Consider the following 15,847-nt stretch of genomic DNA (forward strand, 5'->3'; position numbering starts at 1 on the left):
TCTGGGTTCCAGCCTTTGTTTAAATCACATCAGGACACTTTTAAATATTTCTAAGTGTTTATTTACTTCACCTTAGCAAAGGAATGTCTTTGACAACAAGACATGTTTATTTTCCATTAGAATTCACAAGATCTCTAACAAAATAGGACACAAAACATTGATAGAAACACAAAACATCTGCTTTCTCGCTAAAAAGATGTCAACCCCCCCTCTGACAGCACGCTGAGATTTGGCTGGAACCAGGCAGCGTTTACATCATCACTGTTCGCCCCCAGGAAGGAAACATTCATCAGGAGTTATAACAGAGACATGATAAATTACAGGGGAGAAAACAATCTGAAGACAAAGTTTAAATGATTACAGCACAGAAGTCAAAGGATCCCGTCACGCTTGGACTGAATGACGTCTAATAAAAGTCAGAAAATTACATTTTTTTAATCTGCTGAGAATTACTTAAAATAAGAAGAGCAGATGGTCAGAGGGACAGTGTGGGAAAATTCACACTGGGCTGAGAGGATTTCTATTTATTTGGAGTAATTCAATGATTCAAGTGCCAGAAAATGTATTGGATGATTTCAAGAATCAAACTTTAAGTGTGCAAATATATTAAATCAGGTAAATCTGCATGAAGGAAAGGTTAAGCTGTTGTGGTTCATTAAGTTAAGAATAAAAACCAGTGCTGTCAACGTGAGCCGCAGCGCTGCTTTTGGTAGCAGAGTTCTCCGGGCCCTGCAGAGCGCAGCGGGAACGCTCCTCAGAACGGGGAGAGGCTTGGCACTTTTATATTGATGTCTCCAATGTTGATGTTGCGAGGGATCTCTGGCAGGTTCATGTTCTTCACGGCAGAGACAGCGCGAGCAGGGGCCGCCGACAGACCGCCCTGCGCACAAAAAACAGGACAGAAAACACCTTCAAGGCCTTTTACAGAGATTCTCCTGGTTTATACGGATTACTTGATTCTATTGTCTTCTTTCTTTTAACTATGTTTGATTTTCTTTGAGCAAATGTAACAGTAAGAGCAGAAAATAAATGTTCAAATGTGTTTGCTGCAAACATTATTCTGCTATAGTTCTCTGGAAAAGAAGCCCCCTACGTGCCCAATGTGCCAGTGTTTGTAATTTATTTGCTGTATAAATACAGCTGTTCTTTGGAGGCCTTTGAAGGGTTTGTTCAAGAAACCCAGAGAGGTCAGGGATGAGGAGGAGGAGAAGATTTAAGCTGGGTTAAGTTTGAAAACATTTAGCCAGGATGTGAGCATCCAACAGAGAGCTTAGAGAACAGAACTACAAACTGAAAAGAAGGGAAATAGCTGAAAACAAGACGGAGTAAAAAAAAATAAATAAATAAAAAAAGCTGAATGTTACACCTTAACTCTTCTGAAACAAAGCCTCAGAACTCTGGGATCTCTTTCATACCGGCAAAACCAGTCATTTGTGGCAAAAATTGATAATTAAAAAAAATATCAGTGTTTGTTGGAACCCAACAGGTTTGTTTCATCTCTGTAGCGACTCTGTTTTATGGTTCTACTATTTACATGTCATACGAGACACTGAAATACGATTAACTGTCGCTTAATGGTTCATTACATTTAATTTGTTTTATCCTATATCACTTATACCACTTTCATACAGGCCAAAAATTATTTTCAGGCTCTAGCGGCCTTTATTTTGTTGTTTTTATTCAGACAGGAACCACAGCAGCACACAAAAACTCATTTTAAACCAAGGAAAGATCAGGTTTTAGTGGCGGTGGGAACAGCTCACTGTCTAACGACTCGCTAAGTGACCCGGGGTTAGATCGTCCTTAAACGGCCAGACTTCGGTCAGCTAACAGTAGTCAGACCCAGGTCGACTACCTAATTCATGTGATACCACTGAGTGCAAAGAATGGACGTCACAACATGGCGGCAGTCGCTTCTGATCCAACAAGCCGAAACAAATCTGTTTACATTTGATAAACATGGTTTGAGAGACGGACGGACAAAAGAACGAAACGATGAAGCACATTTTCTACGCCCCGTCTTCTTTTCATGTTGCTCTCTATTGTTTAATTTCCTGATTTCTGTCGCACTGATGACATCATCGACAATAACCCTGCATGAAGGGAGACCAATTCTGATTGCTAGCGGGTCGAGCCTTGTTTGAAAAACAAGCGTTAACCCACTAATTTCAGTGGGAAAGAGGCTTCAGAAGGTCAGTATTGCAATGTTGCCTTTGTCCACCAGAGGGTGCCATTGATAAAACGAAAGCAGAGGCCGACAGCAGGTGTTTCAGCTGAACAATGTATGGCAGAGCTTTGGATCTCACATATAGGACTTCGAACAAAAGCACTGCTGCAAAAGATAGTAAAAATATATTCCAACACCTAAAAAGTTAACCACAGCAAAATGATGAATGTTGTAAACTCTGCATGTCCTCGTGTCGCCGCTGACCAATTAAAAACACTAAATAAATCAGCTGTGAAGCCAAAGACGTTGGCCTCGCCGTTGGAAAAAGCGACCCGTTATGAATGAAGAAGGAAGATATGGAGGGAAAGCACAGCAGCTATATATTACGTTATTTAAATGTTTATCAGATGATCTAATACCTGTGATGTGATGTCGTCTTATTCAGAGGTTTTTCAGCCATTTTCCAAACTTGGTAATGTTCTCAGTTTTACAACTTTTTGTGCTTCTTTAAAATTCCCAGAACATAAAGGTCAATGCTAATAGTTTTCAGATGCTCTGATAATGCTCTAATTTTTGGACAGTATTTCCACTTTTCTTTTTGTAATTTGAGGTCAATTTCTTTTTTTCATTCTGCATTTTTTTTTTTATTACACACAAAAGAGCCCTTCTTTATTTTACATTTTATTCAGTTGTGTGTTTTTGCTTTGTTTCCTGTTTGGTTGATGGGATCTTGTTAAAGGTCTAATGCTGACATTAAATTTGAAACCAAAGGTTTTAATTAGTATATCAGTGCAATTTTATGCACTACTGTTTTTGAAGGTAATTTAAATATATGATAGATATCATGTATCGCAATTATAGCCCAAATATAGACTGATGTTAGTTAGACAAGTGAATATTGAGCCTTAAATACATGGAAGCTTTAAGTTGTATTGGTGTTACCACTACTACCTCTGCTAAATTTAATGTCTGAAGAGTGAGTTAAGAGAAGAAAACCCCCACAAATGATAAAAAACAGACATTCCTCTTATCATGACAGACAGGGCCTGACCTCTGACTTTTCCATGCGGTTTTGCACCTCCACTTGTGCAACTATCTCGTTCATGTTGGTCTCCAGTACCATGCCTCCCATCACAACCTCCTGCAGGATATAGTGGACCTGCAGAAAAAGCAAGTAAGAAACAACAAAAGCGTTAAGATCACTCCCACTGCTCCAGTTCTCTTTAATCTTATTTAACTGTCTCTCAATTATCAGAACTCTGCAAGTAAACATAATCGATGTGTGAACGTGCTAATATTTATATGCTGGCAACATTCCTAACGACAAACTTAGCAGCTCCATGTTACATCAAATTACTGATGGCGTCAAGATGGCCGCTGATGTGTCTGATCAGTTATCCAGCAAGGAGGACTTTTAATTACATTCTAAAATGAATGAAGCTTCGTAAAGTTATGCAGGTTACTGAGCAGCAGAGATTTTCTTTCCAGTGGAAAAAACAAACAAACAATAAAAGCCTGATTTCTACTGATAAGCCAAGGTGTGTGAGTGAAAGGACACCTTCCGAGAGGAGCATAAAGAATTCAGAGATGTTCCCGATCCCGTTTGGAGGAGATTTGATAAAGAAGAGCAAAATGGATGTTAATATACTATAACGACTTAAATAAAGAATTAATCTGAATTAGAGCTGAGACAATTAACCTGATTAATTGTGATTAATCGATTATTTAAATAATTGTCACCTAATTTAGTAATCGATTAATTGTTAACTAGAGTGTAGAGACTCTAAAACGTACCTTTAGTTGACAGAGCGACCTACTTAGAGCAGCAATCATTCCAAGATTGTGAAAAAAATATGTAGAAATTCTGCATTTAAGATAGAAAAAAACATTTAAGTCTGTCAATCTGCTCTATCCAGAACTCCTCAAGTGGAAAAAGATTTAGGTTCACCTAGTTTCATTCTGTGAAAACTTTTTTTAAGGAGCTTTTGCAATCAGATTATTAATTTATTAATAAAAAAAATAAAAAGACGGATTAATAGTTAAGCGAAAGTCTGGATGCTGGTGAATGTTTGGGTCAGAACTTTACCCGCTTGTAGTTTTCTGAGATAACGCTGGTTATTTTTTATCAAGGTTTTGGATCTGAGTTTAGATTGCGTTTTGTCACTTTTATTTATTTGTTGTTATAGAGTGAAACTTTAGAAATATAAATATTAATATGGCGAAGCGCAACTGAGACTTTCTACAGTTAGATCTGCTCAGATAGAAACCAATTTGCTTTGTTTTACTGAAAACGTTTAACAGCTTTAAACTGTAAAAAGGTGAGATTAAAAAAGCAGCGACACAACCTCTCATTTAAAGGGTCAGAGTCAAATTTCACACCTGTTCAGAATAAGGTGTTGAGATTTAGTCCTTCTTGAGCCTAGAATTTCAGCAGCAGGTTCGATTAGCAGACATAAAAAAGATGTGGCGCCATCTGCTGGCAGTTTTACAGAACTTTCAGAAAGTGAGACGGTGACAATGCAGCAACTAAGCAGAGCCTGACCGCACAGCATACACGTCATACACACTCCGCTTTGTTTAAAAAAATATATAAATATGAAAAATATAACCGCGGATGTCTGGGGGACAGTGATTCGCCTACATGTTCTGAATGCTGGCGTACCATAAAGAATAAATTATGAACAGTTTAGTTTGTGCCTCAACTCATTGCCCATTTGAAGACGTTATCTTCAAAACAGCTTTAAATGACACAAACTCATATGGGTGAGTAGAACATGAAGTAATAACGTAAAATTTAAGGGGCAAATGTGAAAAAAACGGTGTTCCCCTTTAACCCGTCAACTTTGCACCCACATCTGAACGCCTCAGCAGCTTTAGCTTCAACCAACATTCATGCTGTTTCCCATTCTCAGCACTGTTCCAGTTACATCCCGCTTGGGATCAAACATTTTTGTTGCATTTTTTCCACACAGAATCTTGACTTTTTTTCATTATTTTCACAACTCCACTATGAGGGGCTAACTGGCTTAGCAACATCACCTATGTAATTATCACCTGTTGCATGCACAGTACAAGTGAAAAACATTTAGAGAAATGGGTGTATAAATATAAAACTGACTGTGCATCTTTAACACATAAAGGCAGCTTACTGTGCAGTGAAAAAAAGCCCTTTTGCTTTAAAAATCTCTGCCATGATTTAAGATTGTTTTTGCAGAAATACAAGTGGCAGAATGCAGAAGAAATATAGAGAAACAGGTTTCAGCACCAGAAGCACCGTCACTCACCTTATCCATGTGGAATATAAGGTCCAGTTCACAAACGTTTTCAAAGCATTTATCAAGAGTTTCCACAAAAACCTAAAATTTAAAACAGGCAAAAGAAAACATTTAGTAGTGGCTCATTATATGGACATATCTTCCACCACAGAATCCTCTTTCCTGCCTTTAACGATCAGATTGGTCAACTATAGGTAATAAGATAAAACTATCTCCAGAATCTCTAAAGAAAGAAAATAAACGATTCCTTTAAGTGAACTTTCACTCATTTTCACACAGTTACACTAAAAGACAGCAGCTTACCTGAATCAGGTCCAGGATACCGAGCTCACTCTCAGACGAGTCAACACAGAAAACAAAGTAGAGGGTAGCATAATGCCGGTAGATCAACTTGTAGTCTGAGCCCCCAATGAGACTGAAAGCAGATTTGAGAATAAATATACTTAAAAGATAAAGCAGAGGCAGGTTTTCATTTACTGTAAGAGAGAAAAAAGTAAAGGTTGTCTTTGCTGAACATTTAAATTAATTATTTTGATTAAAGGAGAAGGTTGAAAGCTTTGCGTTGCTGCCATCTACTGTTTAAAAGAAGTTACTACAAGCCACTCAGTCAGTTCATTATGTTGATATTTAGCTTGAGATTTTAGGGATGCAGTTGCTCAAAAATACAATATTCAACAGAGATACTTTGCTAAATATAAAACAGGCCATGAACTAATAAGTCTGCCGCAAGAATTTGTTTTATTCACCATAAACTTAATGAGAATCTACACTTTTGACTTCGGAGATTAAAGTCATAGTAATAAATGAATAAATGATTAGAAAGATCAAATTTGTGTGTAAGGAATTGATCTACAGTGATATGAAAAAAAACTTACCTTCCACCCTCCAAGAAGTTACAAACATTGTCGTCTCTCTTCGAAACCAAATGGAAAGTTTCTCGAATTATCTGCTGCTGCATGTCCTCTGACTGCAAGAAAAGAAAGTCACGGTGAGGAGCAAACAACTTCAGAAATGTTACAGGTAGTTTTTGATTTTCACTGCATAGTCACAGTTTCCTTTCCAGACGCAAGGCGGAATCCGCTTTGTCAAGTTTATTAGTCTATTAACTTTAACAGGATGCTGGATCCTTTGCCCTTTAGATTGCTGTTCACACTTAGCCACCATTTGTCCTATTAATTCTGGAGGAATAACTCTTCCTCCAAACGTTTTGTTTCTTTTTATATTATATCTTAACATGGCTGCTTCCAAACACTATGTCAGTGTTTTACAGGGGACACAACACTGACTTTATAATGGCTCGGCTGCTTTAATCACAGCATTCAACCACCTGCATTGTTTCCCATTGTCATAACCACCATCTTCATTTTGACAAAAGTCCACAGGTTCTGTTTGGGGTTTAGGTCAGGCAAGTTGCTTGCCAAAAAGGAATTGGTGCCTCTTGCCGAGTAGGTAGGTGATGGCTCAAAGGCACAGCAGTGCTTGTTCTCCAGAAACTCTTGAATGAGCAGTGCTTCTCAAGCTGCACAAGGATGCAAACTATCCCTCATATTTGTGCAACATTTTTTTCCAGAATTTTCTCCTTCATCCAACTCTCCATTCATTTTCTTGCATAAAGCTCTCTGTGAGCAGTCACCTTATTTTGCAATGACTTTTCTGGCTTCAGTCTTTGACATGCCTGTGACTCTTCGACCCTGCAACGGTTCTTAATGGTCACTAAACGTTAGGAAGAACAAACTAATGGTTTTGAATAAAGTGTAACAAATATCAATCTTAGAGGTTTCAGGTTGTTAAAAGAATATTTGAACTAAGTTACACAACAGAATCACATTTTTGTTTTGTTTTTTACAATTTTCTTGAAAATTAGTCCCAAAGTATCTGGTTCCCCAGATAACACCTTAATCGTAAATGTCTGTTAGAAAACCAACCGTGAACACGTAAATAATATTCTAAGATGATAACGGGTTGCATTGTTCACTGTTTATACACCAGCTAACGGTCGTTAGCAAACTCGGAAGATGCTAACCGGTTGAAAGAGCAACATCAAAAAATACTCACAAAATATTGATAGAATCTGATCAGCCGCGGCTTCCCGTGGTTGTTAAATATCAATATAGCTTTTATCATGTTTGTTCTTCAATGTCACCAAACGACAGAGCAAAAATAATGTGAGATTAGTAACTGTTGTTAACTTGAATGCTAAGTGGTATTTGGAAGGCCGGAAAAGTAAACGTCACGTCCGGCTGCGTTCCAGCGAAAATGAGTCGATTTTCACCAGAATCATATCTTTATGTTCCGGTATTCCTATTGAACGTTTGTAATTTTTAGTATTCTTTTAAATATTTTATACATTTAGGTAAGGGGCTCGTAGAAGTTTAGTATTTTTTATTTTATTTTTTTCCACTAACCATTGGTTAACAGTGGCTCAGTTTTAAAACTGGAAGTTATAGGAAATATATGTAACTGAGAGTAAAAAACGCATAATATAATTAAATTGATACAATTATTTGAAATTAAAAATAAAATGAAAAGTAATAAAATGGGATAAAGAAAGTTGGAATGCAACTCAACTAATGTTTAAATAGTGCAATCCAAGACCAGCCTATATAAATAGGTTTAACCGATTTAAAGAATTCAGGAACTACAGTTTCCTGGGAGATTGATCCAAATCAGAAGAGCATAAGACCTAAAGGTTGCTTCTCCATTTTTTATCCTCTGATGTGATCCAAACCATTGAAGTTTCTTTACTTGTTGCATTTGGATCTTTCTTCTGCCACAATATAATTTAACAGTCATTGTGTCTAGTGTGCCATCTCATGTGGAGTTTTTTAAGTACTCCATCTTCCATACATTTCATAAATGTTTCACTACTTTTTAAACTCTATAAAATCAGCTCTAACTGCTATTTGGAGATCTAAAATGGCAATTATTAAATTGGTAAGAATGGATTAATTATTGGAATGGATGACCTGATAGATTAAATTTTGGGACAATGGGATAGGTAATAAAGCTTTACAGTAACAATCAATTAATGTGGTCTTTTTCCTTTTTTTTTTTTCTTGTCCAAAACCATGGGGGGGGGGAACTTCCCTTTCCAGACTTTCCCAAGGACCATTGGAAACTTTGGAAAAATGCACTGTGGATAAATATTTCTCATTTAGTGAGAAAGAATGTTGATTATGAAGGACCTCACATGTATGTAAACTAACATTGCTATAACAGAACTTATCCCATTAATATAGGCTCTCCATTGAATTAGCTCAATTATAGCTCATGTCAAATGAATCTGATGTCATAGCCCAGAGGTTTTCATACAAAGGAATGAATAACATGGAGCCTAATTTGATGTCAAATTACTCACAAACAATAAATAATTATATATATAATGTGTCAGCAGAGAGAATTCAACTTCTAACCACACTGAGATGAGTCTGAAGTAGATTATCGGTCATCCAGGATATAAAAACTCTGAATTAGAATTAAACTTTTATTGCCTGTTGCCAGTTTTCCAAGCTCTAAAAATGTAGTGATCAATATTGTTAAACAATGCACTGAGGTCCAACAATACCAGCATTCTGGTTCTTAGTTTGAGTATAGTTTTCAACAGTGGTTTTACATTTGCTGTTAGACTTAGACAAATTTTACTGTCATTTTGCATGCACAGGGTGTATACAAAATGAGATTTCGCTGCATACCGCTTACAACATTGTAATGATATTACAGTTGGAGCAGGTAATCATCACCAAAATAAAGTGCAGCAGTGACCAGAATGTAATAGGGCCTGGGGTAAAAATCATCAATCTATGTATGTTTTTTTATCATCAGTTTTATAACATATGATCAATATTTAGAATAATTCACCTCATCATGTGTAAGAAAACCATCCAGAACTCATATCATACCTTACATGAAAGGCCAAAGGGCTGTATATAGGGCCTGAAAGTTGGCTGACCCCCCCAAAATGCTACAACTAAAATATTTGAGTAAATGTTCCACTCTCTCTCCTGTGTGGTACATTTTATCATCATTAGTCCTGCAGGGCCACCTGGGTTGTTGTCTGCATATCATCTATTATTTCCTCCCAAATTCCTTTCCTCCTGCGTGAGCACAGTGGAAAACAAACAGACGCTCATTAGCATGTGTGACCCGCTGGTGGTAAACAGGCTTATTTCCACATGAGTTCGAGATGAGAATGGATTTCACTGGGACAGTCGAGGTAGGTGGGCACGCCGGCCTCCTTGATGAGGACTTTAATAGGGACTTAAGAAATGCAAGTGGACAGGCACAGCATTCTCTGGCACGGTGGGGTCATGTCAGTACACTGACCAATTGTTAAAGAGTGACTCACTGTATTTGGACTCTTGGGTGGCCACTGATGTTCACTTCAATTTTTAATGCCCCCCCCCCCCCCCCCCCCCCCACCAAATGATAATTGACAAAATGCGATGGATGCCAAGTGCTGCCTGCATGGGCTGAGGTAATGTGTGGCATTGAAATAATGCCTCTGTGGCCTGTTCTGCAAAGTGATGAAAGCACCCTGTAATTACAGGGATGATCAAAACAGTCAGGGCCTCCTTTGGGGATGGCTTTGTTTACTGTCTGCTTCTCTCAAAACATCAACGGCTGCTAGTTCTCCACCTCTTCAACCTGGGCCTCTAGCCTCAGAAATCCCAGTCTAAATGTCACCTCTATCAGTAAGGCTTGGTTCTGATCTACTGTCCATCCCACCGAGCAAAACTGAAATGAAAAGACGTTGAAAGAACGACATGATTTACGTCCGAACAACGTCGACATTTAGTTGAAAAGTGAAAGGTTAAAAGCTCAAATTTTCAGAACGTTAAAAAGTGTCATGGTTGGTTTAGGGATTAAACCCACATGCAGAACACCACTTGGAGACTGATAAAAAGTTCAACAGAGTTTATTAAAGGTTTGCACAGAGATAACATGAACTGGATTCTGGAAACTGGTCCGGGCAGGATTCTCAGGCGTCTGCAGAGACGGATAGTTTGATTAGCCAGGTTAACAGATTAGTTGTTGAGTTTTCAGATGTTTCTGAAAATACCTTGAAGAGGTCCAGACTTTCCTTTCTGAGAGAGGGAACCGGTTGGGTCCAGAGACTGTAGGTTCAGCAGAGTGCTCAGCAGCAGCAGCAGCGTCTAGCTTCTGACTTTCTAGTGACAGTTTGAGGGATTAGCTCTTTCCTTAAGAGCAGCAGGTGGATTCCAGAGTGAGATCTTCAGGTTTGGCTCTCTAGGGCAGGCAGGCAGGTAACAGGTTAAGCTCATCCAGAGCTTCGACGAGAGACAGGTTTCCTATGAGTGAGAAGACAGAGGCAGGTTAGAATTGGGTTTCTCTTAGAGACAGAGATTCTAGTAGTTCAGAGGCTAAGGTTCGCTAACCAAACTTGGTCAACACTGTGGCGTTGAAGGAAGGTCTGGCTGCTGATTATATAGTCAGGTCTCCTGATGGGCTGATGAATGTCAGCTGTGCTGGAGGGCTCCAGCCCAGGAGATCCACAGCGCACTCTGCTGGAGAAGGTGGAGAATCTCCAGATCCCAACAAATAGAAGTTCAAAACTGGGTTTGCAGCGTCTTTTCAACGTTTATTATTGGACTAAACTGGGACAAAATCAGACCGATCAAACACAGCCAAACTTTCAACAACCACTTCTAAAAATCAAGACTGTGACGGAGCGACTAGATTTAGCCGACGTCATCCATAAGATGTTGTCCATGCAGTCATTTTCTTCTCTTTGGCATCTCCTTTGAACAGCCTTATTGAGATAACCACGCAGGTTTTGTTGTATGCATTGGTTAATTATTCTGCTGAAAGAAAAGATTTATGATTTTTCTAGGAGATTTCAAATGTTATTCAGCCAACACTAAGTGGTATTTCTATCACCTTAATTATCTTTTTGTTAAGCGCTTCCACCAAGACAAAGGGTTTTCATCTGGAAAAAACAAACAAACAGTCCAATAAAATGCTAATCCTACTTCCATGCTCACAGTGGAAGTATTATTATTTTGGGTTTGTACTGGGCTTGTTTTGGACCCAACAGTCAAATTAAAAGTTACAGATTAAAACATCTACTCTTGTAATCATCAGACTGTAAAATATTTGCATCTTGTACTTCTCATTTTCTTGGATTAGTTTATTTTATTTTTTTCTTATAAAAAAAATATCAGCAGGGAACGTTTTTCAAATGTGATTTTTGAATTATTAAAATGCATTGATTACTTTTAGAGACTTATTTTTAGGAGTTTACCTAATTTTGTACGCTACTTATTCATCTACTTGTTGGATTATGTTTTCATATTCCTTACTCCCTTTATATAAATGAATAAAGCTCATATTTGATCACAAAGTTGAAGGATTTGATTCCATTCGGACATTTTAAACGATTGCTCAAAGGTTTGGAAATGAGATCTATGGTTTGTAACTGTTTTATGAATATCTAATTATAGATAGATGTAATTTTAAACTGTAATGTAATTTGTAATGTAATCTTTTGCCGCTGTCTTGGCCAGGACTCCCTTGAAAAAGAGATTGTTAATCTCAATGGGACTTTTCCTGGTTAAATAAAGGAAAAAATAAATAAAAAAACTAAAAGTTTTTTCTTTTTAATGTCCAGTTATATAATATGGGACATTTAGCCATGCCACGCTGCCAATACACGCCAGAAATACCTGCTGCTCCTTTAAGGTTCCTTTAGGCACCAGGGAAACCTCCTAAACAAGTTCTCCTCAACTTCAATTTTGATGGGATTCCAGTTTCAGGTAATGCTAATTTTGCACCATACTCTCTCATACCACAGATAACTTTTTTTGTTGTGTCAAATGAAAAATCTGGTCAGGTAGGCTTCACTTCCCAACTAAAATATCGATTTTTTCCATTTGAAAAAAAGCATGGTGAAAATGAACGGTGAAGAACATTCTGAACTTAATTTTCTTGATTTAATTAATCAAAAACCCATCCATTTGGACACACACACACACACATTATATATATATGTATATATATATATATATATATATATATATATATATATATATATATATATATATATATATATATATATACATATATATATATATATATATATATATATATCAGCACATTTTCATAAAAACAGGTTTAATTTGACAGGCTGCTAGCTCAGTGTGTTGTACAAGGCCAAAAAGATCCACTAAAATATAGGTTTCGATAGGCTATAACACTAGAATTGTAATACACCTAGTGGTGCAACCTGGACACATCTTCAGTGACTCTCCCGAGATCACTGGGTGTTTCGGGTCTTAGTCATACACCCTCACTCGGGCGACCCAGCCGGGGGTGATCAGTTCCCCGACTTGTGTCCAGGTAGCGCACTACGCCACGCCTCCCCCCTCCTCAACCAGAGCCACCGTGAAGCCTTTTCAGCTGCTTCCAAGATGTTCTTGGTTGCTCTTCGTCTCTGCAGACCGCAAATCCCTAGGAGTCCAAGGACACGGTGTAGAGATCTGCCTGCGAAGCCCCTGCAGCCCACTTCAATAGGCTCGCAGCGGGCCTTCCAGCCATTCCTCCGGCACTCAGCCACAAGTTCTGTGTATTTAGCCCTCTTCCTCTCCTGGGCTTCCTCTATTCTGTCCTCCCAAGGAACAGTTAGTTCAAGCAGCACAACCTGCCTGGTGGAAGTTGATGACAGCACCATGTCCGGGCGGAGTGTCGTGGCTGCGATGTAATCCGGGAATCTCAACTGCCTCCCCAGATCGACCAAGAGCTGCCAGTCCCTTGCTGTCGTGTTGTACAAGGCCAAAAAGATCCACTAAAATATAGGTTTCGATGGGCTATAACACTTAGAAAGCTCAACACATCCTGACCATCTGGTCAATGTATATTTTTGGCTAAAATAAAGTATCCTGCATGATGGCTTTGATTAACCTGTTTATCTGAAGCTGAGAGGAAGCGTTGGGATGATCCATCTCTGTGCCAACAGCCCAACACACAGTACAGGCGGTTAGAGGCAGAAGGACACTAGAAATAAAAGAATAAAACCCCTGTCAGATAATTTCTCCCTCCAAAAGCATGAAGCAGTCACAGATCTAAAGATCTTGTTCATTCCTATCATAGATGCACAAAAGAACACTTTCAAAGATCCTTCCTCCTGCTTACAGAAAGACTATAATCATTTCTGCTCCCAACATGCCCAGTAAGAGTTTACAAACATGCTACTGGTTACATAGGTTCTTGTTCTAATCAATAATAATTTTCACTGTTTCTAACCTTCTCCATATGAGCCTTACAGAGGTTAATGTCTATTTTCACAGTTTAACTTCTCATCTTTGAATATCTGAATTTGAATTTTTCCTTTACATATATTTCCCTGATAAGTAGTTTTGCATTTCTACTGTACAGCTTAGCTTTTAAAGATTTCTTTTTCACTTGAATGTTTCCACTGTGAGAAAAGAAAGATATTTATTTTCATTTCAGACAGGAATACCCCAAGGTTCAATCCTGGGACCCCTTCCCTTTAATATCTACATACTCCTCTATCCTAGATTATAATAAGGAATAAGATTAGTTATCAAAACTATGCAGATTATATACAGCTTTACATGACATTATCACCAGGTGAGTGTGAAACTATCCAAGCTCTGAACAGATGCTTAGAGCAAATCAATGCACAAATGAGCTAAAAATTCCTCTACTGAACAAAAACAAAACTGAAGTTATTATCTTTGGACATAGAGAGGAACGAGCAAGAAACAGCTTGCAGCTTCCGCAGTCATGATTCTGGCGCTGATGGCTGGCTTGATTGCTCATTTCACTCGATCGGCATCAGTGCCAGATTATTCTTGAGCTTTTGTTTTTAAGAGTTTTCGAGTGTTACTAATAGTGTTTTGTTTGCCTGATCCTGACCTGTTTCTGTATTCAGACTTTTGAGCCTGCCTGTCCCTATCTGATCTGTTTGCCTGGCCTGTCTTCGGACTCCTGTTGATTTCTTCTGTGTACTGAACCTGGATCTGCCTCATGATTTTGCCCTGTGGATTACCTTGCCTTTCCTCATCTGCCTGGATCTGATCTCTTGTCAGCTCTGCAGCCCTCTAGGCTAGGATAAATCATTAATTTATCTACTTTGTTTAGAAACCTTTAAAAGCGCCCCAAAATCTGGATGTAGTAATAAACTCAGTGCTGAACTTTCAGACACATTAAAACTGTTAGAAAAATCAGTGTTCCACCCCCTTTCCAGAGTAAAAAACCCAACAACAACTAATGTCACTGCAAGATCTAGAGAAGCCAGCTCTGACTTTCAAAGTCATTGTGTGTTTGGGCAAGACACTACACCTGCCCAGTATCGCCAGTGAGCCGCAGGGCTGATGTGGCTACAATGTGGCATGCCACCATAAGCGTGTGTGTGAATAGAAGAATGGCTGAATGTAGTGTAAAGCGATTTGGTCATGTCTCCTAACTTGAAAAAGCGCTATATAAGTATTTAACATTTACAATTTACAAGAAAAATACAGCATTTCAAATTTTAAATTCCTTACACTGACTCACTGTAGCTCAAATATTGGACTTTAAATTAATTATATTAGTTTATTTAAAACGAGGGTGATATGCTCTATTTTTTCTGCTGTAAGGTTTAGCACCACAATAAATTAGAGACTTCATATCATTATTTCAACCTTCCAAAAGACTCAGGTCTTCTGGTTCCAGTCTACTTTGTATCCCCAGAACTAGATATAAATATGAAGAAGCAGCTTTAAGTTTTTATGCACCTTAAATCTGGAACAAACTCCCAGAAAACTACAAAACAGCCAAAAACACTACATTCCTATAAATGAAGGCTGAAGACCAACATGTTTAGAGCTGCCTTTGATTTTTAGTATGCAAACAAATCCAGGAGAAAAGCTGCTCCAAACAAAATATCTTATCACACATTGACTGTTTCCCTGTGATTATCATGTGTATTGATTCAATTCAAATTAGTTTATTTATATAGTGCTAATTCACAGTGAATGTCATCTCTTGGCACTTGACAGAGACAATTACACCAGATCATCCAGTCACATTGGTTCAAAGTTTTCTATCAAAGGAAAACCAGCTGATTGACTCATTTACTCTACAGTACTCCTTCACACCAAGCATGCTTGTAGCGACAGTGGAGAGAAAAACTCTCCTTAACAGCAGGAAACCTCCTGCAGAACCAGGCTCAGTGTGAGCGGCCATCTGCAGAGGCTGACTGGGGTTCAGGGAGACAGAAGGAGACATACAGAAAGAAGCATAGATACAAAAGGCAACTGTCAACCAGCTCCACAGGCGGCCCCGTCCAGGAAACACACAGCCAGGCAGACGAGCTCCGAGCCAGCTCCCATGTCAGAGGATGAAGCACATCCGGGCATGCAGGTGGAGCAGCGGTTAGCGCACA

At 38.5% G+C, this 15,847-nt stretch overlaps 1 protein-coding gene across 1 annotated transcript; it reads right to left on the minus strand.

The window, feature by feature from the left end:
* Window positions 1–43: 43 nt before the first annotated feature.
* Window positions 44–7,685, minus strand: ap3s2 (adaptor related protein complex 3 subunit sigma 2). The gene is made up of 6 exons (XM_038306437.1): window positions 7,498–7,685; window positions 6,318–6,409; window positions 5,746–5,857; window positions 5,452–5,523; window positions 3,219–3,326; window positions 44–880 (listed from the first exon to the last, which is right to left on the minus strand). The coding sequence occupies exons 1-6, from the start codon at window positions 7,564–7,566 to the stop codon at window positions 755–757; spliced, it is 579 nt and encodes a 192-aa protein (XP_038162365.1). The 5' UTR covers window positions 7,567–7,685; the 3' UTR covers window positions 44–754.
* Window positions 7,686–15,847: the final 8,162 nt, after the last annotated feature.

The sequence above is a fragment of the Cyprinodon tularosa genome, unplaced genomic scaffold, assembly GCF_016077235.1.
Source record: "Cyprinodon tularosa strain WSP-4 unplaced genomic scaffold, ASM1607723v1 ctg580, whole genome shotgun sequence".
Taxonomy (NCBI): domain Eukaryota; kingdom Metazoa; phylum Chordata; class Actinopteri; order Cyprinodontiformes; family Cyprinodontidae; genus Cyprinodon; species Cyprinodon tularosa.